Below are 27917 nucleotides of genomic sequence, written 5' to 3'. Positions count from 1 at the left end.
AATTTCGCTGATTAATAAATTAACCGTCTTGTCGTTTCAACACTAGTCTTAACAAATGCCTCATAACAATGTATCATCCCTCATAGTAACCGTCAGTAAGATGTATTATTTGGTATGATCCTACAATTATATTTTAGTGTCTCATATAGGCTACTCACTCACTCACTAAATGAGTCAATAGAAATTCCCAATTTTCCCGTTTGCAATAATCGGGTCACAATATGGATTATTTCCGACAGGTTTGAACGCAGCACACTTTCCCTGTGCTGACCTCTGACAGACGCTCATGAATCCGCTCCCTCCCTTCACAAACACGGAAGCAGCATGGCGTCCAACAGCAGCGGCGGCGACTCCGACAGGCAACGAATTGCACAGCAAAGACTGAGGATAATTGCCGGGCATTTACAGAGACCGGAGGACGGTGACTCGACCATCCTAGCCGCGGAGTGCAAAGCCCAAGGGGGCAAGACATGTGTCTCCAGTGAGGTGAAGACTATGCCGAGGAGGAGGTACAAGGCTGTGATGGAGCGGTAGACAGGGGTCCAGCCTCTGTGGCTATAGCTTGTTATTAAGTCAAACATGAGTGGACTAACACCTAAACAAGAGCCAGAGGTGTGACCCGTACTGACAGACTCGTTTCCGTGTCTTTTCCAGGCTTTCATAGCGAAGAGGGACAACGGCTTAAACGGTTTTAAATTAGCCTCACAGCTAACGTTACTTAGCTACGGAGTAGACAGTCATTTGCTAAGGAGTGGGTGCGGCTAGGTTTATACTCAGGAGTTTAACGGTGATTGGGTAGACTTTCTCGAAGTTGGTCAGTTGTAGTTTTTTTTTCTGTGACTTATAATACATAATTTGTCGTATGGCAGTGACAGTGAGGTTGCATAAAAGCTAAGCAAACGTGTTAACGTACAACTGTGTTCTGGCATTTTCTGCTCCAGATAACAAAGTCGTTGAATCAAATTTGTGATAATTTGATGTACAAGTTGTCGACCAGTCCACCGGTAGTTTTTGCAACCGTTACTGAACTATTACTATTACGTACAATCCTTATAGCATTCAATAGCTGCACATGAGCTATACGGTTTTATTCAACTGATACACTCAGTCCTTGTTGTACTAACATGCTGGTAGGGGAAATGATGATTTTTCTGAAATGGCTTTTTAAGAGATGGGTCACCTTAGAAAAGACATGTCATTTGTATCAACACACGGCGGGGACAGTGAAACTTCTGTTTCTTCTGTTGATCTGATTGGCCAGAACAAGTAGTGGTCTGACTTTCAACCTATTGGCAGCTCAGTTCCTTTTGAGGAAATGCCACCACACTGTGCTGACATCTAGTGTCAGTCCGAGATAACGACTGAAGCCACATGTAAAATCAACACAGAAAGTTTCAGCATTTGGTCTTGTGAAATTCATCATGTCCTGTTCTAGTCAACATGACACACTGGTGATATAATAAAGTATTAGGTCTTGCAGCCCCATCCACCAGTTATTATGCTGAGCTTGTGCCTAGGCTTTTAGGATCTACAGTAAGGAAAAGTGCAACACATACAGATAGCTGTTGCTGTGTTTCTCTTTGTCCCTGCCTTTTGTTGATTTGTACATACTTGCCATGCTGTGACAATACGTGGAACATACAAGGAACAGTCACTGTTTTTTTGGAGAAGTACCAAGAGACTTCCTGCAATTTTGCAGACAATCCTCACTGCTGCCTTTCTTGTGTGGTTAGTTAAGTACTTTCAAGTAAAGATCTAGATTTGCAGGTTGTGTGGTTTCTCAGCACCAGTGTTTAATTAAAAGCATACCTCAGCCTGATGCATTAATAAAGGCATATCCATTCCATTTGTGTGAGTTACATAAACGTACTGGTATATTAGACACACCTAGCTAAAATTAATGCAGTTTAATACAGCACCTCCACAGTAAATCCTGCCTTCATGAAGTTCACTTCATTTGGTTTATAGAGGTTCATTTTGGTAATCTTTGATTCTGTAGTTATATAGTGGTACAATATACTGAGACGTATTTCTGTGTTTAATGTGTCTGATGTTTTGCCAACGTGGTTGTACATTTGAACATTTAATTAAACGAGTGCAGCTCCACATAACCCATAACCTCATCTCAACTCTAAGACTGATATCACTAGCTGCAGCTTTAATCTGTTGTTGTTTCTGTTCAGTGACGTATCACTATACTGCAGAAAAATTCTCCATGCAAAATAGTGCCAAATGTACAATGCCAAGCAATTTTGAGTTATTTTTTAAAAATTTTATTCGAAATATGAGTGCAGTGAGGTGAAGATTATGTACAATTATACTTATAATCGATATGAAAGAGGCAACCAGATGGACTGATAAACAAAACATTTGCAAGACTTAACATCCCTGCTTGAATATTTATTATTTACATAAAAAATATATTGATACTGTGATCAATATAATTCAATTCAATTCAGTTTATTTATATAGCACCAATTCACAACAAAAGTTATCTCATGACACTTTCCAATTAGAGCAGGTCTAGATCAAACTCTTTAATTAAATATATAATATATATACTATTTTTAAATATCAGAGTTATCACCAGTACTTGTATATTGTGACATTCCTTTATCCAATATACTGTCCAGTTTAAAAAAAACTTTTCAGGGAGTAATAAGTGAGGAAACTTCAGGAAGATCAAGAGAGGAGCGATCTCTCCTCAAGACAGAAAACAGAAAAACATGTACCGGTAATAGATGTGTGTACAGAATTTGAGTGGAGATACACACAAACGGGAAAGCGGTTTTTCAAAACAAATTCATCAAAACCCACCATTGTCAGCTCTCTAAGCCACGTATTTACCTCATTTATTAATACATCTTTTACTGAATATGTTCAGCAGCTATGACAGCATATAACTGGTGGCAAGGATTCATTAAAGTGTGACTCAGAGTGTCACTCTCATTTCTCCTCTCACTCTTAATTTATAGGAAGCTTCATTTCGGCAGGTATTAATCTTAATTATGGCTTTTACACCACGGTGGTAGCATCCCTTCCCAAGTGACCTGTGAGTTATGGTTGCTCTGTGGTGATGAGCTGTCTCTGCACTGTGTGAGTACAGCACACAAGCTCAGCACAGTATTGGAGACAATGTAACATCGTTTCTGGTTGTGATAGCATTGGTTATAATAGAGCACCTCAAAACCGGTTGTAGTGATAACATTTGCTGTTCTGCAGTATAGTGATTTTGTTGCTATATATGTGATAATTAATTTGCTGCAGTATGGCTGTTTGTTGGAAAGAATCTGCTCATACAATATCCATCATGATACCAGAGTTACAATTCAGTATATTGCATTCTTTAAATTTGATTATAGGAAATGTGTCTTAGTCTCTAAGTAAGAAATGAATCAAATAAAAGTGTTTGCAGCACTCTTTAGGTATACAAATCAAGAAAATAAAAAAATTGTAACTGCCACAAATCTTTGCAGGTAATCCGTTAATTAAAAACTGATACAGTAATTTTGAAATTTGATACGCTATCGCAAAACATCATATCGTGATTCTGAAATGTACCAATACTTTATTACACCTCTGACCTGAAACTCAATGTAAACATTTGGACCTAATCATAAAAACTGAGCAGTACTGAAGCTAGCTGTTGATAAGGGTGCCATAAATCAAAAATATTTTTATGTGTTGGATGAGAAATAACTTAGGAACTGTCTGCTGGCTTCCTCTGTTGATGAATATGTCATTTGGATGTGTTGCTTCTGCTTTTGCTTTTCAGTATCAACAAGCTCTGTTCAGAGCGCTATTTCTCGGTAGTCACTCCGGGAAATATTGTAGGTGTGCCTGTCTGTACCCTCCTATATTGTAAATTTGCCAAGTGAAAGCTGGCTCTAGCTTTGATGAAATCAAAGGCTATGAATGACTGAATAAAATAAGGAGACATCGCTTGGTGAAATGCTGTATACGTGTGCCTTAAACATGACATTTCATATTGGCAGCAAGGACCGTCCTTATTTTTCTTGTATTGTTGAAATTGTCTATGCCGAAACTAGCATCAGCCCAGAATGACTGTTTGGGCGCATTAACAGTATACCAGGTCACACCTCTGGTATCACCTTCACACTTACTCTTATGATATTTATTGTGATGTTTTAATTTCAGTGTAAGGTGTATGAATTGACCTAACCTCTGCAATTATTTGTTTTTCCACAGGCAGGAAATTATGAAATGGAATGGCTGGGGATACAGCGATTCAAGATTCTTCTTCAATAAGAAAGGCCAAGCAGAATTTACTGGCAAAAGGTGCTGTTTAAGTCACATCGCCACTCTTGGATATCCTGTTTATGTTTATCTGTTGATGATTCAGATAACTCGAGCAGCACTAGGTCTCATTCTAAGCCTCAAATCTTGTTGTGGCACAGCTGTTGTGTGTCTAGTTTCAGCGTTCATACATTTAGATGACTTGAGGCTGGTGTTATGTGTTGATCATTTTCACAGCCCATACTGTGAGCCCAGCTTTTGAAATCAGTTGTCTGCTTCCTACGCTCACAGCAATGTAGTGCTACTACCACCTAGTGGTTGGCATTTGAACTGTTCATTGTTAATTGAGGTTACTGGTTATGATTTCAGATTTTCAAACAGAAACCACTTTCCAGTCTGTTCAAAAATGAAACATTAAGTAATTGTTGATTCACATGCTTATGGAGAAAAAAGATTTTAATGTCCAGAAACAAAGCCAGTTGTCCTCAGTCTTTTTGAATATGCCTTCAGTTTGCAACAGAAAGGATGTCTCTTTCCCCTTCTTCCATTGCTAGAGCAGTGGTATAAATGAGCCTTGTTTTTGTAATCATGATGTATGACTTTGGAAGAGACAGCCCTGTATGTTCGATTATAAACTGGCACGTGGTGTATGAGGATGTATTTTGAGTAATGAGTCGAGATGAACAGGATGTTTCACAGCAAACCGTTTCCTCCTGTGCAAGCAGTTGCCTCAAACCACTCTGTGCCCTCTCGACTGAAAAGTTACCTGAGCGGCGTGCAGTACCCGCGGCTGGGACACAGTTGAATGAATGTCAGAGACAGTGTTCTCCTCCTCCTCTGCTCTGTGCTGTGACAGAGGCTTTTTCATTATAGACTGTGTTTCATGGTCTCTTGGACAAAGGCACACCACAGTCCCCCTGATGGGCTGGCGCAGGCTGTGCCAGCAGCTCAATTATGCAAGGGATGGCGAAGGCGATCACACGGACAGCACTGTCACTGCTTTTCTGCTTGCCTAATAACCTCATTGGACTCAGACTCACACTCTGTTCTTATTAGAAACTGGCCTGATTTTCCAAATGGATAAACCCAGTCAAGAATGTAGATGTTTTCAAATGAGAGCTTTGACTTCCACTACAGGAAATACAGGAAATCCCCCAATGCTTAGGTGAATTTTCATTTTTTAAATGGTTGTTCTTCTTTTACAAAATGTAGGTATAGACTGAGTGGCCTGATCATCCCTGGTCTGAAAGACTGGTTTGAGGGTACCTTTGGAGCCAATCTGCAGCATAAAACTCCTGCAGCAGTGAGTGTCTACTTGTTGTGTCTTTAGTCAATGGCAAAGAACAGCACTTAGTCACAGTTAGTAAAACCACAGCGGCTTGTTTTGTTTCAGCCCATCATGACCAGCAGTGCTGTACAGCCTCCCACTCTTAACGAGGCCTTCGTGGAGGAACTGAAATCCACAGGTATCCCCATGTCTCATGAGTCAGAGGACCGGTTGTTTCGAGCCCATGGTAAGGCAAAAAGAAAAGGCATTTATGTGTTTAGCATGATTTTTGATTAAACAACAGTGTTGTTATTTTTCTTTTATCTCTTTCCTCTGTTTTCTCTCAGGCCACTGCTTACATGAGATCTTTGCTCTACGGGAAGGGAAATTTGGCCGCGTTCCGGATATGGTGGTGTGGCCAAGTGAGTTCAGAAGCTGTGTAATCTCTGTATTTTTATCGGTCTGTTTTTCTCCCCCCACGTAGCATCGCTTATCCCCGAACTGGCTTAGTTGATTTAAAGGGTTAATCTCTGCAGAGGCAGGGATATTAATATGTATGAGTGGAGGCTTAATAAGAAGCGTCAGGGGGAGGACGGTTGACACCCAGAACTCCACGGTGTGGCCCCGCACAGTACACACATGAATTATGATTCTGAGATTGGTTTTCTGTTGTTATGGCTGGCGCTGTTTTATTATGTAAATGAGTGCTGACTGATGGTTGGAACTTGATTAGCAGCCTCCCAAATGGGCAGCAAATCATCAAGCAACTGTACGTATTGTTTCATCCGCACCAGCACCAAATTTTGGTGATTTTTACCATCTTCGCAAATACAAACTCATTTGCTGTGTATCTAATAGATACTTTGACATGTAATTTGCATTTCTCAGTAGTCACGGCCACCCCCGCCTCCAAGTCAAGCTGTGTTTTTTAAGTGGACATTGGAGTTTGTTGAACTGTAATCCACAGGCAGAAGCTGTGTGTTTAATTGGATGGCAAAATGTACTAGAATACAGGCATTTCTCACTGCCTCTAAAAGCACTTGAGGCCAGTCAAGCACATCCATGTAGGAAGGTATTGCTACTCTTCCCACTCGTTCACTAGCGTGAATGGATGTGGGGCTCTTTGATTGGCCAAAGCAAGTTTGTATTGATCCAGCACATTCCACCCCAGAGAGCGTAGCTTCATGCAGCCTGGCTCCGCCTGAGGAAAGCCCGGAGCAAATCACAACTATCAGGCACATCGAAATGCACCCTGCCTCTCTGCTGCTTCCCCCAGCTCTAATGGCTCAGGCCATATACATTTATTTATTGTCTTCTGTATGCACATGGTTATGTGCCACTTTTATTTCCTTAGCAGTGTGTCTGCTACTAGTTATTATGTGAACACTTAATTTATGAATGCAATAGAGGACGGTAAACGAAAACATTTTCTTTATGATGGCCACTAATTTCTAAAACGATGTCCTGTGTCTTTGCAGACTGCCACAATGATGTTGTGAAAATTGTGGAGCTGGCGTGCAAACATAATGTTTGTTTGATACCTTATGGAGGTGAGTCCTGAAATCATCAGCTCTAATCAACGTATTTAACTGTTACATGCTGTACACACCGGGCCACTAGATGTGTATTTACATTTAATCCACTTGAATGTATCATTTTTTCCCGTCCTGTGGTTGTGAATTTCATTTTTTTTTATTAATGAGGCACCATAATTTATGAATGAACTTGATAAATAAGGCACTGCTGACGGTGCAGTAGTACCAATGCAGAATATTGTGCCTTACTGTGTGTGCTTTGTACTCTAGCATCAGAAAAAAAAATGAGCAGGCAAACCACTGTCATATGTGATATATTTCTAGAACCCCGTTTCTCCTTTCACTTTCTAATGTAAGCTACACCATGATGCCAAAATGACCAGAACTAAACACATTTATGTAAGTAAATACTGAAGCCTTCAGTTGTTTTAGAAGAATGAGTATATTTACACATATTTATTGTATTTTGTGTAATTGTCAGTGCTAACATTTAAACATATTGCAGCGCCTCCTTAACTTTTTCTTAGACAATGAAAGATTGCGTCTCATCTCGCATTTTTGCATAGAATTGCCAATATGAGTTTGCTACTTCTACCAGAACAGTTCTTTTTTGATACATTTCTTTCCTTTTTATTATAATCAAAGAAACCAAATTACTCAGATTATTTTTTTATTATTATTTTATTATGTCAGTGTTAAACCTAATAACCTATTAAAAATTGTGCCAAAATGAAATGAAAAGTTATGACTTGAATCAGGAAACATGTGATCGAAGTAACGTAAATAAGACAAAGCTTTCACTACTCAGCACTATGGTCACATTTCAGACAATATTTATTTAGGTTTCACATGAAACTATGAAAGCGTGCTGTATGATCACATGGTCCATTTGAAGGCTTCTCTCCCGTAACTGTGATTGTGACTGTTGTTTTTCCTCTTTCAGGAGGGACAAGCGTCTCCAGTGCCCTGGAGTGCCCCCCAGAGGAAAGCCGCTCCATTGTCTCCCTGGATACCTCACAGATGGTATGTAAACAACTGCTTCTGTAAGTGTCAGTCTGCAGTGACAACAACATCTATTAACCAAATCAGAATAGATCTGATACAGTTGAATAAATAGTATCATCATGAAATGTGAAACTTAAAATGTGGGAAATTAGAATTAGAGAGAGTTACTTCCTTAAATGTTTGCCCTTCATGAATTATACTGTAACATTATACCACCACAGTCTGCAGCTCCAAAAATGACCATAGATGTGTTGTTATGTGTTTATTGCTAATGTTTTTGCAGGACTCATTGATTGAAGAAAAAATATGCCAATATATATCAGCAAAAAAGTTTTCTGCTCCCGTCTTCTCCGATGTGAGGATTTGTGTGTTTTTTCTGTTTTATATAAATGTAAAATATTCAGTTATAGATTTAAGTCATTTGAAGACATCACTGTCAGAAAGAGTGAGGGACATTTTTCACATTTCTTGACTTCCCCAGTGAAAGTATTAATTGCGACCATAGTTAGAATTAGCACATTTGTTGTAAGTGGGCCACAACATAATTCTTATTCTAAGATAATAAATGTGTCACTAGGGCATCAGCTGTTAATTTTCATGGAATTCCAAGCATCTCATCACGAATGTGATGATGTTTCCGTGGATATGATATAAAACGGTGAATATTGTCAGCAGTACGGAACAACCCTTTGATCCGGGCTCAACTGTCTGGATGCCACTGGCCTGCTAGACGTTGCGTTTGGTGCCACGGACACCAGCAACCAGTGGTCTGTGTCAGGGGTCAGAGGTGAGGTGGCGCCAACGGAAGCACATGAAAGGAGCAGTGTGCTTAGAACATAAAGTTTATTACCTCTGGAGAATAATTGATGGCAGGTGTGAAACAACCCCCCGCAGGTAGGGGTAGGCCACGCGTTCAGCAACTCAAATAAGAGGCATATATTTGAAATTAGATGTTAAATTGAGTTTAACCTTGAGGTAACTGTCTCTGTCTCGAAGCCCCTGTGCACGCATTTATCCTCAGACCTGTGACCGTCAGGCTACGAGGACAATTTTCCAATGTTGTAAGCTGTCATGGGACTACTGTGGAGTGTGTTATTAATATCAGATGACAGACATGGTGAAACACAACATTTTCTTTGAAGATCTTTTAGTCTTCATCGAATGATTGAATGATGTGTTTTCATGTTAGACAAATGAAACAATTGGTGTTCGAATATTTCTTTTATCCTGTATGGCATTTAGCATTCATACAGAATGTTTTATAACCTCCTCAGTCATGTTGTGTGTTGCTTCTTTTACAGAACCACATTCTGTGGATTGACGAGAAAAATTTAACTGCCCATGTGGAAGCTGGCATCATCGGTCAGGAATTAGAGAGACTGGTAAGCACTGCTCATCCATCCGTTTTCATCCACTGGAAGAGCTTACATTATAGCAAACTGTTGTGCCAACAGACAAGCTGTGTGACCCACTCACATGCAGGGTGCCTGATGCTCAATCACCTTGGTACTCTTTGCTCAGTAGATCTAACAGGGTTTAGGATGGAGTTTGAGACGGGAACAGAGTCCTGAAGGGGAGAGATTAGAGAGCGACATGGCGGTCATGAGCAGATGGCACCATCAAGCTAATTCAGAAAAATGGAGACGGAACAGGCATTTGATGTAGAGGAATTCGTGAGCTGCATCTAAAGCAGAATGCACCTCTGCATTTAGACTAGACCATTTTGATGGAGCAGATGGGTCTGCATTATAAAGTGCCTTCCAGGGGAGTGCGCTGATAAAACGTGGCTCAAGTTAATCCCAAGTTGTTTTACTTTAAGGTCCTTATCATTATTACTATTAAATGTTCTGTCTAAAGATGCAATCTTTTAGGGGGTTGGGCTGCCTTGAGGAGAATATGTGGGTTCCTTATGACCTGCGCATTCTCGTCAAAAGCCGTATCGTGCACGAATCGTGCATCTGATGAAAGTTGTTGGGTTGCTCAAAGGTGTTTTTTTGTTTTTGTCACACTTTAAAATGACCCAAAAGTACATTGTCTCCTTGTTATGACCATGTGGCAAGTAGCTAAGAGATCATAAGAGATAATTAGTTTGTGGACTGCATGGGGCTGTGGAAGCTAAATGCGCTTCCCCTCAAGATTGTGCAACACAGATTTAGACATGTAGAAGTGAACACTCTTTATTTGTTATTTTACTAGTATTGATTAAGAGGTCTAAATACATCACAAGGAACTTCGCTGATCCCTCTTTTTGGTTTTGTTGGTTTATTTCACTTGGGGGTTTTTTTTTAGGCAGTTGTAAAAATCTCTGATGCCATAAAACTTGAATTTTAACACTGCAGTAAAAGAAGAGCAGTGAAATTCAGCTGAACTAATTTTTTTTTTACCATTTGCATGCTTATTCTTCTTGCTTCTTGTGGATTTACAGCAGCATGATTGTTTTCCCCATTTTTGGCTCACATTGAATTTGAACAACAAGCACATGTTCCCTTTTCCCCCACAGCTTAAGGAGAGTGGCTACTGTACAGGGCATGAGCCTGACTCCATGGAGTTCAGCTCCCTCGGGGGATGGGTAGCAACCAGAGCATCCGGAATGAAGAAGAACATCTACGGCAACATCGAGGACCTGGTGAGTCACACACCCTCCCCTTTACCCTCCTCATCTTTGCTTTAAACACCGGAAAACAGTTAATAAACTACAGTTACTGTAAAGTGACTGCAAAGGAAATTATTAGCAAGTTTTGTGGATTTTGACCTCCCTTCCAAATCCTGTGGTCACGGGATTAGTTATGAAATGCATTCATGCATGTAGCACACGTGATCACTGAATAATTATATTTTGTCAACATTGGTAAATATGTGTTTTTATCTCTAAAAAGTGTTGGTTGTGTTGCTGTTTTCTTTATGTAGGTAGTCCACGTAAAGATGGTGACCCCACGAGGGGTGATTGAAAAGAGCTGCCAGGGCCCACGCATGTCCACGGGGCCGGACATTCACCACTTCATCATGGGCTCAGAAGGTTTGTTACACTTCTCATGTGATTTTAGCACACCAGAGCACATGGGCACGTGTGTGCGTTTGTGTGTTAGCGTGGGTATGTGTGCATGCCTGTAAGCCTTTGAGATAAAACAGTAACATCAGGGAGGTTCTCATGCTCTTGGCTTCTTACACATTAACCAGCTTTGGTGAAAAAGTGATCTGTAGGTGTGTTAGTTAGGAACCGGCAAGTGTCCTCCCCGCCCCATCTGCCGTGCCCTGTCCTTGTGATTGCCCACAGAGAATACTGCCATATGCCAGGTTCCCCCATACATAATGAGGAGGTTCAGAGACTCTTGGCATCGCTATGGTAAACAGCTGTGAATGCAAACTTTATATTCGTCCTACAAAGCTCAGCAATCTGCTCCCTGACTGGGTTGGGATCATGGCAGAAATTTCATTTGTACTCATTAGCAGTGATTTTCATACTAAGCCAGCCACCAGTACGTGAAATCAAAATCAAATGTGCTCAGAAATGAAGCCACAACTAACTATTGTAGAATGTGATCCTTAGTCAGAAATGTTTCAATATTATGAAAGTGTTAGTGTTAGTTAATTGTTTACAGTTGCCAGTGAGTGATTAATGAGCTTCATTCATGTCCAGCTGCTTTTTTACATCTGCATTAAAAGATGTTTTAAAAGCCTCATGTTGAGTCTGCAGGTTTAATGTTTTGGCAGACACTTTTTCTGTTAATCAAATTGAACATGTAACATGCTTGTATGATTCCTTAATATTTGATCGGAGCTGCTGTTCATTGGAAAAAAATCATGAAATTTTAAAGTATGAAAAACAACTTTCATAACAGCATATTGCTTCAACCTAAAAATCTATAACTAGATGGAAGAGAAATGAATTTTGAATGAATCACTGTAATATCAGAATTCTTGTGTACAGTGTTTACAAAATAGAATTTTGTAGCGTGTACCATATCTCCAGATACTGAGCTTGGAGCACAAAATGAGAAAACTCATCATACATCACATACATACAGCAGGTTGAATGTTTTAAAAGACCCAGTTTATAAATTAAGGTTGATTATAATAGTTATACTGTGATAACAATGCTTCATAATGCAGGCACATTTTCTTTACACAGGGTAAAGAAAGTGAGCCTGCTGCTGGGATTTTGTCCTATAATAGAAATGGGAAAGGACCACACGTCTCTGAGAGTACATGTACTTGTGGGAGGCCTTACCTGTTACATAATAGGTCATACCATGACAGAGTTTTAATACCCCCCCCCCCCTCAGAAACAGCATCCTGCAGTCCAACAGCAGGCCACAACAAGGCACTGCACTATGCCCTGCATGTTAAGTGGTACGCATCCATTTTATCAGAAATTACTGTGAAACCCAGAGCTTCTCATTCACCGCACAACAACTGTGTCTCTTTATCTTCCTGACCTTGAATTAGCATGAATGTAAAGTATTTTTCTCTCACTTGCTTCAACCAGTGTGCACAATGATTGCAATAATCAATAATAATCTCTTTCGCTTGTAAAATCTCCTCAGCTGTGTAGGATGTAATGTAGGTGAGTGAAACCAGCCGGTGCTAATTTAACACACAGAGCCAGTTCTTTAATTCTAACATGGTAGTTTTACAGTGGTCAACGATTTTATTTGCCAGTAACCTTTTCAGACTCCTCATCACAAATAGTCCCTCTCTTGTGAGAAAAGGTTGATTAATAGAGACGGTCGCAGTAAAAAAAAGTCAGACTCCAGCATTTCAATGCGTTGCATTCATCCCCAAGAGAGTGTTTTTCTGACCTTGCTGTTCTTATTAACTCTCTTTATCTGTCACTGGCTCACCTTCTTTTACTCCCCTCCACTCTAGCTCCACCCTCACTTTCTCTCTCTCCCTCTCTCTGCTTCTCCGACTCTTCCCCTCCTCATTCGCTCGCTCACTGGCTCCTCCTGTGTCATGAGGGAGGGGCTTCTCCTGGCCTACAGGAGTCACATCTTTTCCACTGGGCCACTAGGGAGCAGCGTGTGGCATGTAGTGTCACCTCTGAGGGCTCATTAACAGCCATGAGGGGCTCCTAATGGAACAGGCCATGTTCAGGGGGGAGATACATCCCTAAATAGACATTGTCTGTAGTAACACTGCAATAGGTTTGATTCACATCATTAAATACATAATAAATTTCTTAAAAGTCAATGCAATCCAGTTAAAAAACAACATCACAAATTACTGCCTTAAAGATTTCTGTTGAATTCACATCAACACCCTATTGACAGTGTCAGCACTAATATAATATTCCAAGTTCCACAAAGGTAGCATTTATATCTATATTTAGATTAAGGATTTTACAGGGTTGTCTTTGTGGTTGCTCTGTAATTTTCATCCACTCTGTAAAGAAGAGAATGTACTGAGTAAATGTTTACATGAACAATCTTGTATGTTAGCCTTTTCCTTCAAAAGTCTTAGAAATGTCCATAATTTGTCAAGGGTTATGAAACTGGGAAACTGTTTTTTTTTTACCCATTTTCCATTTTTTGGTTTATAATAAATCCTATTAATCTTGCAGGCTCGGGTGGTGTACAACTGGCCAGTTTAGTGTTATATTTTTTGTTTTGGTTTTTTTAGTATTATTCTGAGACATATTTGCTGTGTAAGGTTGACAGTGTTTTTTAAACATGCAATGTGACTTCCTCAGCAGCAGCAGCTAATGGTTGACAGTTTTCAGTGTCACAAGGTCAGCCAGAGGTTTTGGCAAACCTGTATATGTGTTGCCGCTCTTGGCCTCACCGCCTTTGATAGAGCCCTGCTTTATTTCCTCATGCTCTTAAGTTGATAAATCTTAGTCGTCCCCCAGTGTGTGGTAGAAAACCAGATAGTCTAGCTGAAATGTGAGACGAAGGTCACCCAAAAGACCCTCAGGACACGTACCAGAGCCCAGTAAAAACGGTCTTAAGTTCCGCTGTAAGAGGGGGTTAGGTAATATAACTTGTGGGAGTTGTCTGGCTTCTTTTTGTTCTGCTCAAAATCTCTCTTCCTCTCCCTCACACATATTTCCCACAGGAACCCTGGGTGTGGTTACTGAAGTAACAGTCAAGATTCGTCCCATGCCGGAGTATCAGAAATACGGCTCAGTGGTCTTCCCTAATTTTGAGCAGGGAGTTGCCTGTCTTAGAGAGGTTGCCAAACAGGTAACATGTTAATCTGTCTTTAAACATAATGCACTTTGTTACTGCTTTCTCACTCTGTCTCAGCATGAGGTTAAGGCCAGAAACTTTCTGAGCATGTAAGAGGTTTGCCCAAACAAGCACTTTCAGGTCTTCATCCCATCCCCAGAAAATCTGAATGTAATGAATGAACCTTACTGGTCTGAGTTGAGTTATCCCTCGTAAGGTACTAACAATGCCAGTATAAAGCAAATCACAAACTTATGAAAGTGTAAAGTTGAACTTTCTGTCAGATACATGGAGCTATAGGAAATGACTGAATGTTTAGGCTGTACGTCAAACAAAAGGACAAAAACTTTAAATTTAAAGCTCCAACTGTTGGGCTCAATGTTTATATTAATGAATGGTGATTGAAATTGGTTTGATATCATTTGGAAAATTTATTCAGGCATTTTATTTTGTTGGAATTGTTATTCAAACAGACTAATATAGAACAACTTCCATTTTTCAGAGGTGTGCCCCGGCGTCTATACGACTCATGGATAACGAACAGTTTAAATTCGGTAAGTTCAGTTAGGTCATTAACAATACATGCTAGCTGAGATGTAACACCTTGCACACCACTGTGGACATTATTTCTGGTACACAAACATTACTGTCACTTAAGCCCTCTGAGTGTTTTGTGGTAGCAGTTAATTTTACAAGTAGCATTTTAACTTACCTGGTTTTCATTGTTCAGGAAGTGTTTTTTTCTTTTGGACCCCAATTTTAACCACTGGCTTTGATCAGAGATCTTTTGTAGCATCAGGAAGGCTTTTAACCAGCAACATGATAATAATCATATTTATTTTGAGTTGAAACTTGTTTCATGCACTGTATTTTTCTCTGGGTTTGTCGACTTCATCGATGTACTGCGCACTCCTGAGAGAAGAACAATGAATGGCAATGGTACAACATGCAGTGATTTTACCTTCTCCAGCACAGAATTGTTAAATTGATTATCATTTCTACAGTCGGATAGCTGCATATGCACAGACAAAGAATTGAAGCAAGATGAAAAATGACCCTGGCCAAAATTAAGTAGTTGTTACGTTGAAATTTTATGATGTTGTTTCTTAAGCTCTAGTGGAATGCATCTGGCATTGCCAGAGATCACTGTAAAGTTCTTCAGTCTCCAGGGATCTCATTATCTCCCCTATATTTCCACTTTTCACAGAGTAGGCACTTCTTAGCATTAAGCAGGGAAGATGAAGCGACCAGGTTTTGCACTAATAACTAAAACTCATGGCTCTATGATACCTTCTTGGGCTTATTAGTAGCTTGTCCTCACTTTTAATCATGTTGGCTGTTGAGTAAGGAGAGTTGATGTATTCACAGGTCTTGCTCAGACTTGGTCTACAACTACAATTTAGCACTGCCTGTCTTGATGCACAAGATGAAAAATGAGAATGTTGTAGTAAGTAGCCGCATGTGTTGATAAGCCAAAAACATAAAAAACAGCCAAACCACAGAGGGGAGAGTTAAAAGCAAAATTATGTACAGTGTAGGTGTAATTTTCTCTCTCTGGATGTTGAGTATTTAATTAACGAGTATGATGGCTGCGAGGGACCTAAAGACCTGCAATCAAATTTTGGAATGGAAACAATTAGGACACTAAGTGATGAAGAGACTTGAGCATGGGGGGAAATAAATGAACTGTTAAGTCTCGGCGACATCACCCGTGACTTTCCTGCTGTGATTGATAACCATCCCATTGGCCCCAGCCCCTCATTTTCGCTTGTCCACAGGCGCTTTTGTGCGTCCGATCAGGAATAAATCAAAAAGTGTGGGTGAGGAAGACGGATATCGCTGTGTCAACCCCACTTCCCTTCGGAAACCCTTTGATTTATAGTCGCTGTCGCTGGCAGCCACTGGCCAGTTGTAAAGTTATTCAAATGTTACCATTTATATTTCCTGCTTTTGTTTTGAAAGCCCAAATAAATCTGATTTGCTTGCCCTCTCAGAACACTGAAGGATGCAGGCAGAAACAGACTATGAGTAATGAGTTAAAAAAAAAGTACCTTTTTCAGACCCACTTCTCTGCGAATTAGTGGAGCTGACTCTTATCTGGTATTTTTACAGGTCATGCCCTGAAGCCTCAAGTATCTTCAATTTTCACATCTTTCTTGGATGGTTTAAAGAAATTTTACATCACCAAGGTAAAAAAGTAATTGAATGAAAGTGAATGTCGTCAGTTGCTTGCCCCGAGTGCTTTTCATGAAAAATGAAAATTAACCTCTTTAATCCACCAGTTCAAAGGGTTTGACCCCAACCACTTGTGTGTGGCCACACTACTGTTTGAGGGAGACCGTGAGAAGGTCCTGCAGCACGAGAAGCAAGTTTATGACATCGCCGCAAAATTTGGGTAAGTAGTTGTTCTCTCTCTCCTCGTTCCTGAATTAAAACAACACATTTCAGATAAGAGCAGTCACAGGTCCCAGCCATGTGGAGCGCAGAAATGACAAAGCACCGTTTGGTGCGACTTTGAACATGATGGGGATCTGCCTGAGGCCCTGATGTCATTTTGTTTAACCAGCCATTATGTAGTAGCAGCGAAAAAGATGGAGCAGCACAGTTACACACTTCAGACTTGGGCTTCTACTCAGTAGTTTGTCTTGTTTTGGATTGATGGATCACCTGTGGATGTCCTCCTGTCAGGCTGGCTTTTATGTTAAAGTAGGTGGGGTGTGGGTGGTGATAGTGGGTCGCAGCTCCCCCTCAGGACAGCGCAGGGCGAGTGGACAGAGCCTTGGTGTGCTTCACTGTTCTGATTGATCATGAAGTGAATCAATGAGGACTTTTGGTAGCAATCAGTTACCTGTCAGCCTGAGAGGGATGCTCTGTCTCTCCTTTAAACCATCAATGATAATTTCATAGATGAATTCAACCTAATATGATTTAACCAAGAATGAGTGAACAAGATTGCTTAATCGTGATTCTGAGATGGCTGTGAAGTTGGATGTTTCAATACATGGTTACACTGTTAGACTTGACAACATTGAAGTAGTAGAGGTTACACATGTGAATGCCATCTGTTCTTCATTCTGAAATAGTTTATTCTGAATATTGAAAAAAGACAACAAAAAAGCGGAAATGACAATCCTAAAAATGCAGTGTGCAACTCAACAGAGCTTTTCCCCCCAACTAACTTAAGGGACTAAATTAGATGTTACCTTGCATTTTCCACTATTCTTCTCTTCGTTTGCCATGACCAAAATATTTTCCAATCTGTTTGTATCACAACAGACTACTAATTGATGATGGTTAGCTCAAGCCAACTTTCAACTGAAAATCAGCAAAAAGCAAAACACTGCACCTTATGTTACATGGAACAAATATAAATTGAGCTCTTGTGTTTTCAGGGGAGAGTTATAAACAAAAAGGCTTCCTTAATTAAAAAAATAAAACATGAAAATGTGTCTAATCTATTCTTGATATATTTAAAGCATTGTTTAAATATGATAAAAGCTAATCAGAAACCAACAGCTCATTAGAATACAAGTTTAAAATGAGAACAAACGAGATCCTCTCAGTGCTCCTCAGCAGCTGGAGTCAGTGATTCCTTCCTGGGTAATGCTCATTTAACATACTTTAATGTTAGTGTTAGTTTTTGGCCCAGTGCCCAGATTTGCAGGTAGCTCGAATTGTGCCCTGGTCATAGCCAGCAATTAAATCATAAGAAACTTGTCAGTTACATGCAGCATCCCTTGCTTTATTGGATTATTTCACATAAATCGTGATCACCCATCAGATGAAGTGCCAGTGATTAATTGGTGTGGTTCTGTGAAGAACATTTTCTTGTGGTGTGGGGAAACGGGAAGAAGGGTGGAAATCAATATAGTGATTTTGTAATGAGCATGGTCTGATTAGTTTGGGTGGTAGATGAAAATTTGATTACCCACTGCAGGTGATGGATGTGTGGCTGACCTGTGGCGAAGCACAGAGCATAGCTTCATTGATCTGTATATTGTTGGATTGACAAGCTCCCAGGCAGCTGTTGTGAGGGGAGCGCACTGAACAACAAAGCTAAAAGAAAGGCGCTGTTAAATATTAACCCTGTTATCTGCTTCCAGGGGCCTGGCAGCTGGAGAGGACAATGGGCAGAGGGGCTACATGTTGACCTTCGTCATTGCTTACCTCCGGGTAGGTCATTCCTCTGTTTTTGTTTTTTTTTTATCTGCCAAAGCTGATGCGTAGGTGGGGTGTGTGGGGAAGACAGCAGATAGGATAGTGAAGAGCACAGAAAGGCTGCAGAGTGTGACCTCAGGAGGTCTTTGATTTGATCTGGTCACAGTTGTTGTCAGGGGATCTAACACAGAGGTATCTACATCGTGAGCAGAGGGCATGTGCTGTAGTCAGACTCACAATGGAGAGTTGTCTTAAGTCTACATAAGTGAAACATAAGTGAGCATGAACTTAAATAACTTTTGTTACTCTAGAATTTATGTAGTAACATGCTTTCTTATATTTCATGTAGATTAGAAATTCCATGACTAGACCTCACCTTGAGAAAAACGATTCCCTATAGACTGACATGTGTAATTAGGTTTCTAACTGTATTTTATATGTCTGCACATGCATGACAAAGACTTAAGGGCTACGAGGATTATACATGGCAGCATCATCCTCAGAAACTTATGTCGGGTCACATGGAAAAAAAAAACTTTTAAAAAATGCCTGGGAAAGTTGCATTTTAAATCTAAAACATGCATGTTTGGGCCAATATTTGAATGCTTGCATTGGAATACATAAGGAAAACAACTGGGAAGACAGAATGAACCTCAAAGAACCTCAAAAATGAAAAATAATGGAAAATCGGTAAGCCATAGTTCCATCATAAGGTTGGGGGTAGTGGAGAAATCTGATTACTGATGAACAAGTTTATTTTACAGGTTTTGTGGTAACCAGGTTGCTACGGTGTGTGTAACCTTGTTTGATTACCTGTATAATGTGATTCCCTCCACCATCTTGCTTTCTTGTGTGCTCGTAAATCTGCTGATATTAGCCTACTAATGCTAATACTGTATTCTGAACAGGACTTGGGGATGGACTACTATGTGATCGGGGAGTCCTTTGAAACCTCTGTGCCTTGGGACAGGTAAATACTCTGCTATGACCTGCAGGCTTTTCTCTGTTTGATTTAAATCGCTGTAAACACTGTCCTTTACTCACCTCCCACACAGTCAGTCCTAACATTTCCCCTGCTTTCTTTTATTTCTCTTTGCTTCTGTCTTTGAGAGGCAATTAACTGGCTCTGCGTTGGCGGAAGCTTTGCCTCCTCAGCCTACAAACCCGCCATTACTGACACACATGCACACTCTGCAGGAGAGACCTATTTGTGTGTGTGTTCTGTGTGAAGAAATGTGTGAGCCGCATATTCATGTCACATCCACATGTGGTGCGTTCTGCATTTTCTCCATGGTTGCAACATTGTGTTCTCAGATACAAACACAACAACAAGAACAGGAACACACTCGGCCCCGTGTTGTGTAACATGCCTGACGGGTGAGACCAAGAGATCAGGCACTGAGGCGAGCATATGTGCCTGGCTCATTACCCATCCTCCTCCCCATCCTCCCCACTCCACACACGGCTGCACATGCTTAGGACTGGCAGCCATTTCCACATCAGTGGGAACCTCTCCCACAATGGTCGTCATGTTAGTCTCTCCTCTTCCTCCTCCTCCTCTTCCTCCTCCGACCTCTTGAATTGTAATAATTTAGCATTCCTGCTTAAGTGAAGCTCCTTATACGTATGAGTATTGTGTTTTAGATATACAAATATCACAGGTGAACCTCTGAAGTGATTTTGCAGTTCTGTTTGATCTGGTTATTGCGATTATCATCATCATCATTATTTTTATTATTATTTCACTTTGTTTTCAGGGTGTTGGACATTTGCCGGAACGTAAAGGCACGCATCATTCAAGAGTGTAAAGACAAAGGAGTGCAGTTTCCACCGTTATCCACGTGCAGGTAATGTTTGCAAAGGATTTTTAGTCCCCCTATTTGGACTAGCTATTATTTAACATACCTCAGTTTCTGGACCAATATCAAACCAACACTCAAACTTTGATTACTTCAGTTTACGCATTTTTTTGCACAAACCTTTTGTCTTAGATGTTACAGGAGAAGGTGGTATCATTCTGTCCTCAACATATCCCCTGAAAAGGCCAAAGTCAGGAATGCTAACAAATTGCCTTTCGATACTTTCTGACTTGTCTACGCTGTCTGTGACACTCAAGATCCAAGCCCACGTGTTAACTCTGAAAACATGAATCTAAAAATAGGTCAGGAATATGTACTTTCATTTCCAAAAGAAGTTTAGTAAGAACCTAAACCAGCAAGGTACTATAGTTTTGAACAAATGTTACTCAGTCAAGACTAAGTGCATTTGTGGGGGACTATTTTCAGTGGCATAGTAAAACACATTTCGGGCTTGAGTGAATATTTACTTAAGGTTAAGGTATTTAAGTTTGACTCAAAACAAACAGTGGTCCATGTTCATTGTAATAAAGGACCATGTCCAGCAGTGCAACAGAGTCTTTTTCAGGAGTTTTCAGTTATTTGTATACAGTAATAAAGGTATATGGCACAGAGATCATATCAGGCATTTGATCCACACTTTAGAGGAAAAATGACTCAGCCAAGATGAACTTTGCCGAAATAAAATTGTCTAAAATTGTGATGTAAATCAGGATAAAAAAAAATAAGCATGCAAACCACCAGAAGTATTGAGGTTGTATACCCACTCCTAACCCCGACCCTTGCTGGGAACACAAACACAGACAGACAAACAGAGAGACAGACAGAGAATCTGACGAACAGACGGCGAGCCGGTTGAGGAGCACCAGACTTCTGCGGACAGATTAGGCCTCAGCCTGATTATGCTACAGCCATTCATTTCCCGGCTGCAGTCTGTCACATGATTGATTTGTCCATTTAACCTCTAGAACAGTCAGCACGCCAGGTGATGGGCCATGTCAAATGAACAAGGGCTCTGCACCCTGCTCTCTAGAGAGAGGGAGAAAACATGCAAACTGGAGAGGCATTTTCATCTCAACAAAACACCGTTTTCAGATGTTCTTGAAGGGGGACTTTTCGATTTAATGCAGCGTTTTATTTAGTGGCAGCCAAATGAACAGTGCAAACAACAAACAAACTGATCCATGTTCTCTTCCGCATCAAAGTTGAGTCACCCTGTTATCTGCAGTACAAATGTGCCTCGGATAATTCATTTGCTGAAAGCCATTTGCTGACCATTTAATGGCTGATAATGTTATGTTATTAAAAGTGACAGTGCTTCCACCCTGCGTCTGCTTGCTGGAAACCATGAATGGAATTGAGGTCAGGGGTTCACTGGAGAAAGCCAAACCTCCCGCTTTACTTTGTCTTCCAATTATAAAGGAAAAAAAATGCATTTATTGTATGAGAATGGAGCTCCTGGAGAAAGCAGAGCTTTTTGGATTCCTGTAAATTAGATTTTCACATCTGAAGGGAAAACAGCAAGGATTCTTTTCTGTATGTTTAAACATGACTCCTGCCTGTTTTCTCACAGGGTGACTCAGACGTACGACGCTGGCGCATGTGTCTACTTTTACTTTGCCTTCAACTACAGGGGACTCAGTGATCCAGTACACGTGTATGAACAAGTGGAGGTATGACCAGTTAGGTTTTTTATCACCATTATTTCCTGTGCTTTCACAGATTGCAATTACATCTTATGTGAATTATGTATTGAATCTTATATGTTTCATTTCCCAGCATGCAGCTAGAGAAGAGATCCTTGCCAATGGAGGGAGCTTGTCACATCACCATGGAGGTACTTCAACCTGAAAAATTCAGAGAGTAGAACACTGAAATTGATGGCATGATATTTGCACCTTCTCCTACATTATAATTTATGAGTGGCAAAGGCAGCAAGGCGAGTTTCCCCAGCATGCTCTTCCGTGCTAGCGAGCAGGCGGCCAGTCGGGCTGTAAATGTGCATTTGGCCAGAGATCTTTCATTGCTTCCTTCACGTGTCCAAAATATGTTCCAGCAGCTCAGATGAATTGCTCTGACTCGGTTATTTGTTCATTTCAGCAGTGACCAAATGAAACGTGAGCAGGGCAGGGCGGTGTAGCAACTCTCCGGGCCCCCATCAGGGCTAACCGAAATGGCTGCCTTATCTATATTGCCATCCGCCTCGCTGTTTTCATACATCACTTCAGGCTATTCATCACACCTGTCAAAAACAGTATGCAATGAATCAGCTGCGATATTAAATCACAATTTTTCCTGAAGGCGGGGACGGGTTCAAAATTAAAAGATTGCTAATAAAAAGGAGGCGGCGGGCTGGGGTAAATGATGCCGCCGTTATCGCTGGCTGTATACTGACCTCCAAACGGTGGCCCAGCCACCCCGAGCAGCACGGGGAGGTGACAGGGCGGAGGGTGGTTGGGTGGGGGGATATTGATGCCGCTCCCGCGTGCGAGGCCCACTCTGTAATTGTGATTAATAACAGTGGGGCTCGCTATCTGGGCGCAGACAGGCCGGTTTGTCTGCCCACAATCAGCGTTTGACAAATGGAGCTAGTTTCACTGGGTTTTGTGTATCAAACAAAACAGATGTAGTCAAGGATGGTGAGGTGGGAGGGCACCGGTGGAAATATACATTTTTGTGGCCCTGTATTTACAGCAGGTCAGTGTTGTGCTGTGTGGGTGTAGGTGAAGGAATCTGGGTGTGTGGAGCACTGCAGGACACAATATTCAGCCCAACACTGCCAGGTGTTGACTGCTGTCCATCAGAGAAGTACAGCCAATTTCATCGTAAGCTGGAGTCTGATTTGTCGCTTAGTTATATTTTTGATTATTCACTGGTTCTGAAAGCCAGGACACTGGGAGAAGTGTCCTCTTTAAATAGGTCAGCAGTGTCGCAGCGGTGGAGAGTTGTTGAACATCCATCACCAGGAGAGTCATCCATCTATCAGCCCTGCACCTCACCTTCTCAACCAATACTATGGGTCGGCCCTATCTCAGGAACGCAGGGGCCGCTACCTTACCCCGTCTTTCATGTCCTGACCCCCATTTGTCAGAAAAGTCCAGGGAGAGTGAGAGCAGTGCGTCGAGGGGTTGAGGCTCAGCTTGGCCAGTCACCTCTGTGTGAGAGGCAACCCCAGGATGCCCAGCATCTTCATCTCACCTTGTGGCTCTGCAAAGCTCCAATCTTGCAAACTCTGCCACCCACACAATGCATTCCATTTAAGAGAAAACTAAAAGTGACCTGGTTTAGTGAAGTTCCTGTGTTGCATTTTGCCACGGGCTTACCCTTTATTTTCCACACAGGAGAAATGTGACACTTTTTTTTTCTATCTTTTTTTTCTTAAATGTCATTTCTGAAATAACCACCTGCACTACTTCGCATGTCTCAGCTGCACAGCCCAGGCTTGGTGAGATTGATTGCAATAGCGAGCAAAAAAGAGAGAATATGACAAGATAGATGTGTAAATTATCACAGTGATGGAGGCAATGATGCAGTCCCAGCACCTTCTGTTTTCTCTCCTTTTCCTGAGAGGAGGGGAGGGATGGAGGTGGAACAAGAAGGAAGGACTGAAAAAGGAGGAGGTATTAGAGAGCAACGTACTTTCTTAGTTACTGGGTAGCAGCTGATTGGCCTCTCTGTCACCATCTGGACGAGCGTGTGGTATCAGAGTCCCTGGTGACCCTGTTGTCTGCCCTGTTTTGTCAGGAGAAGGGCCTCACTAGCCTCATGGCTGATCCCCATCTGGGTTTCCTGGCTGGACTGTGATAACACGGTGCACTAATGCCCCCTCCCTCAACATGTCCTATTAACACTGGAGCTGCCCCTGCTAGTGATGCAAAGAGAGGCGTGTGAACACTCTCATCATACACCTTCCTATTTTCAGACCTGTGTATCTAATCTCAAGTGATTATACTGCTGGTTTGAAGTGTTTACACAGGCAGCAGCACCTGTTCTAAGCTGCTCTATTCTCAAACAAATCTTTTTGAGTTTTGAAATATAGATATCGTGTTTCTTTTAAGTTGACATGACCTCCAATTGTTAACATTTAACCAGATCTGATATAGTTAAAGTTCACTTCTTCAGACTGACTTTTATGTTGGTCACTGGATTTTCATGATTTGTCCTGTATTTGATTATTTGATTGAAGAATGTGAGATGTTGCAGATGCTGCAGGGTTGTTCACACTGTGTAACTGCACATCCACAGTTTTATTCAAGCTGTAACAGTTACTTCTATTTGATCTGTCCTTGTGCACAATTTCCCAGAGCCAAAACTAAAACCCGAAGATATTCAACTCAGACTGACAAACTGAACACAATGGCAATTTTTTTTTTTTTTGCCGTTTTGCTTTAAATTGACAATTAATTTTTGTTTTCTGTTGACTAATTGACAAGTAAATTAGACTCAGCCAGGCATGGCAGGATTAACTGGTAAAGTGGGGATGGGGTAAAGATTTGCCACTGGACCTCAACCACTTTGTTTAGGAATAAGAAAATACCTTAGATTATTTTGTACCTTAGTGATTCAAATACCTTAACAAATGTGCACTTACCAAAGACCAAATGCAGTAACTCTAGGGCTTTTGGGACCATGGTGGGGTCTTTTTGCCCCTCTGCAGTTACTTGCTTAGCTTGATGAGGTTTTTTATTGCTTGCCCACTCCCCATTTGTTTGTGTCTGTCTAATGCCTCAACTGTCACATTTTTAAAAGGATTCTTTAAATCCTCAGCAACTCCAGATAATAATGATAATATTTGTGCCTACATTCACACAAAAAACCAAACCAAGCAGCTTTAGTGGCTTGTACAAAATCAAAGTTTTTATTGTATTGGAAGTTCTCTAACTAGAGTTTGGCTCTCCAGTGAGGTTTTCCCAGTCCTCCGCAGCCACCAGACCTCTCGCTGGCTCCAGACTTTCTGCTAAGAACCTGTCGGGTACAGGCGCTGTGGAGTATGTCGGAGTGGACAGCTGGTGAAGCGGTGGGCACTCACACTAGGCTTCATGCCACAGCCGTTCTCGCTCCTCAGGTTGGGGGTTTGGGTGAGGAGGGAGGGGAGAGTGAAGAGCTGCTCCAAGCCAAAGTCCTGCTGACAGCACCATTGTGTGGTGCTCCACGGTTAGCTTTGGCACCCTGATGGTGATCAGGCCAGTGTCAGAGTGCCCAGAGCGGCGTTCAGGACAAGGAAGCACAACAGCCTCGAGGGTCAGCTGCAGGAGCGAGCTCGTGCGCACAATGAGACAGAAACACACACAGAAAGACGCTCCAGTGACTCTGGAGAGAGGGAAATGGAGGGGAGTAGTGGCTCAAAGAGTGAGGGAGCCGAGGACGGCCCGCTACAGCCGCCAGCCGGCCCCTCCTCTGGGAACACACAGAGCCTAATGAGTTTGATAGTCTGCTGAGCTCCATAAATCATGCCATGCAAAACATTTCTCCTCTCTGAATAAAAGCATTTATCACCCTCTGTTTATTCACTCACTCTCACAAGATTGATTGGCTTCCAGCAGCCTGCTGAGCAATCAGCCGTGCCGATTCCTCTATTTCTCCCCTTCGGTCCTTTTCCTTGAGTTTATTTATTTATTTATATTTCTCTCTGTCATTCAGTGGGGAAACTTCGGAAGGAGTGGATGAGAGAAACCGTCTCCGATGTCGGCCTGGGGATGCTCAAGTCTGTCAAGGACTTCGTGGACCCCAATAACATTTTTGGCAACAGGAACCTCCTCTAATTTCCCACTCCTGTCCATCATTATCTCACCTTTTTCTAAAAGCATCTTGTGCATTTTGGATTAATAGATACTAAATGTAAATTTAAAATGCAGAGAGATCATTCTCATCTTAAGTGTCATTCGGTGCCATTTATAAATTCACCCAAACCTTTTCTTTTACATTAATTTGCACTTAACATGCTGTAACCGCCATCATCGTTCACAGTAAAGCTCGTTTCTTGCTGTTGAGTCGCGTCCTCGGCTTGTTGTTGGAGCTACAGCAACGATGCAGCCTGACGCGATGCAACAAAACCATGACTTTGTTTCATTGTTTAACCAGTTCCCAAATATCCTTGCCAACATAGTTAATTCATCTGTTTTTACTTTCCTTTTGTGTGTTTGTGGCACTTCTTTAGTGGTAAGTTCGAGATGAATTCGCTTTCTAAAGCTCTGTGCCTTTCTAAAGCTTTTGTCTGTTACCTGTACCTTCTACTGCACACCACTGGTTTGCAGTTAGTCCCTCTATGAAGCAAAATTAAGTTGGACATGATGTTTTCTGTGTTTCAATGTCGATGTCTCCCCCCCATGCCTTGTACTGACCTATTGCCTTTGCCACTTTTTCTGGACTGTATGTGTGTGCCTCTGCCAACAAACACTAACACCCCCCCCACAAACACACACCCCCCCCACACACACACACACACACACCTTTCCTACATTATAATTACAAAGAGAGAGATTCCTTGTGTTCCTTGTGTGTTTAGTTGTTTTTTTTGTTTTTTTTTTTTTTGGACTGAAAGCATTTTACCTTGCATGGTTTGTTACTGAGAAAGTGAAGTAGGAGGGGGAAAAAAGCCATTGTGTTTTTTCAGTCTTGCCTGCTTCAGTGAGACTGCGTTTGCAATTTAAGGCCTCTGGATCCTGGTGCTTACCTCGTACCAAAGAATCGACGCATCAGATCATGCAGACGTAATGTAAACATGTTTGACCGTGTGACCACCTAACCTTCACGAAATCTTAATAACTTCATGCACAGCTCAACTGTATTTTTTTTTTTAATCAGCATATGCAAAAATTACCCTTCTGAGAGGTATTAATTGTAGATATTTAGAATTGTTACATGTGCTCAAATTCTGTTCATCTAATTATTTCTGCTCCTTATAATTGGTGTTGCCCAGTAATTCCTCCTGAAATAATGCCTTGTTAGTGTTTCTGTAATGTGTGAAGGTTTTTGGAGCGGTTACTTTAGAGTACATTTTGATACCAAACTTGTACCATTTGTTACTCTTTACAATTTGGAGCAAAGCAAAGCTTTAAGAGAGCTCTTTGCTGAAGATATCTGCCCTCTTTTTCCTTCTGATCTGTGCTTCACATGTGCTTTTCCCATCATGTCCCTTTAATTCATTATATTTCCCCAAATAAAATTTTTCATTACGTACCCGTCATCTGATGTTTTTAACCCCTTGTCAAAACCGTGCAAGAGCTTTTGAATGTTAAGGGTGTACCTTTTTGTTATTTTCCATTTCTCTTAACAATGTAGTAACATCCAAGTACATTTTGTCAATGCTTTTTGTGCAATAAATAGAACTAAAACATCGCAGTTGTTGATTTCTCTCTTAGCAAATTACAACGCTGTTCAGAGAGCAGAAGTCTCTCCCTGCCCTCATACATCATTTCCAATTCAGCTCTTCAGTAGTAGCCTTTATTTATGTTGTCAGACAGTGCGAGGAGGGTCAACAGGAGCCTGAGAGAAGCTTTTTGTTTGCTCTTCCTCTACCTGCGTCACACTGAGCTCAAGGTAATCCAGCACAGGGGGGGTTTAACTGAGTCTTGTCTTTTGCTTCCTAACAGGAAGGATTTCTGTCTTTTTTTTTTCTTTTTTTTTTCAACACACAGGCTCATTTGGGAGTCATCTTCACCCACACAGCCAC

The 27917-nt window shown here is 41.3% G+C and overlaps 1 protein-coding gene across 1 annotated transcript; it reads left to right on the top strand.

The window, feature by feature from the left end:
- The first annotated feature begins 264 nt into the window (after positions 1–264).
- On the top strand, positions 265–27583 carry agps (alkylglycerone phosphate synthase). Its single transcript, XM_046405191.1, has 20 exons — positions 265–509; positions 4210–4299; positions 5470–5560; positions 5651–5771; positions 5872–5946; positions 7003–7074; positions 8003–8082; positions 9366–9446; positions 10565–10690; positions 10972–11080; positions 14119–14246; positions 14734–14785; positions 16344–16420; positions 16514–16626; positions 18335–18404; positions 19298–19359; positions 20147–20236; positions 21819–21918; positions 22025–22082; positions 25886–27583. The coding sequence occupies exons 1-20, from the start codon at positions 325–327 to the stop codon at positions 26005–26007; spliced, it is 1902 nt and encodes a 633-aa protein (XP_046261147.1). The 5' UTR covers positions 265–324; the 3' UTR covers positions 26008–27583.
- Positions 27584–27917: the final 334 nt, after the last annotated feature.

This window comes from Scatophagus argus, chromosome 11 (genome assembly GCF_020382885.2).
Source record: "Scatophagus argus isolate fScaArg1 chromosome 11, fScaArg1.pri, whole genome shotgun sequence".
Classification (NCBI taxonomy): Eukaryota; Metazoa; Chordata; class Actinopteri; family Scatophagidae; genus Scatophagus; species Scatophagus argus.
Note: the sequence above shows the minus strand (reverse complement) of the source record. Positions and strands in the feature narration are given on the sequence as shown.

Coding starts and splice junctions, on each gene's coding strand:
- agps (XM_046405191.1), top strand. CDS start 325: ATGGCGTCCAACAGCAGCGGCGGCGACTCCGACAGGCAACGAATTGCA. Junction 14,247..14,733: donor TTAGAGAGGTTGCCAAACAG/GTAACATGTTAA, acceptor TCCATTTTTCAG/AGGTGTGCCCCGGCGTCTAT. Junction 21,919..22,024: donor ACGTGTATGAACAAGTGGAG/GTATGACCAGTT, acceptor TTCATTTCCCAG/CATGCAGCTAGAGAAGAGAT.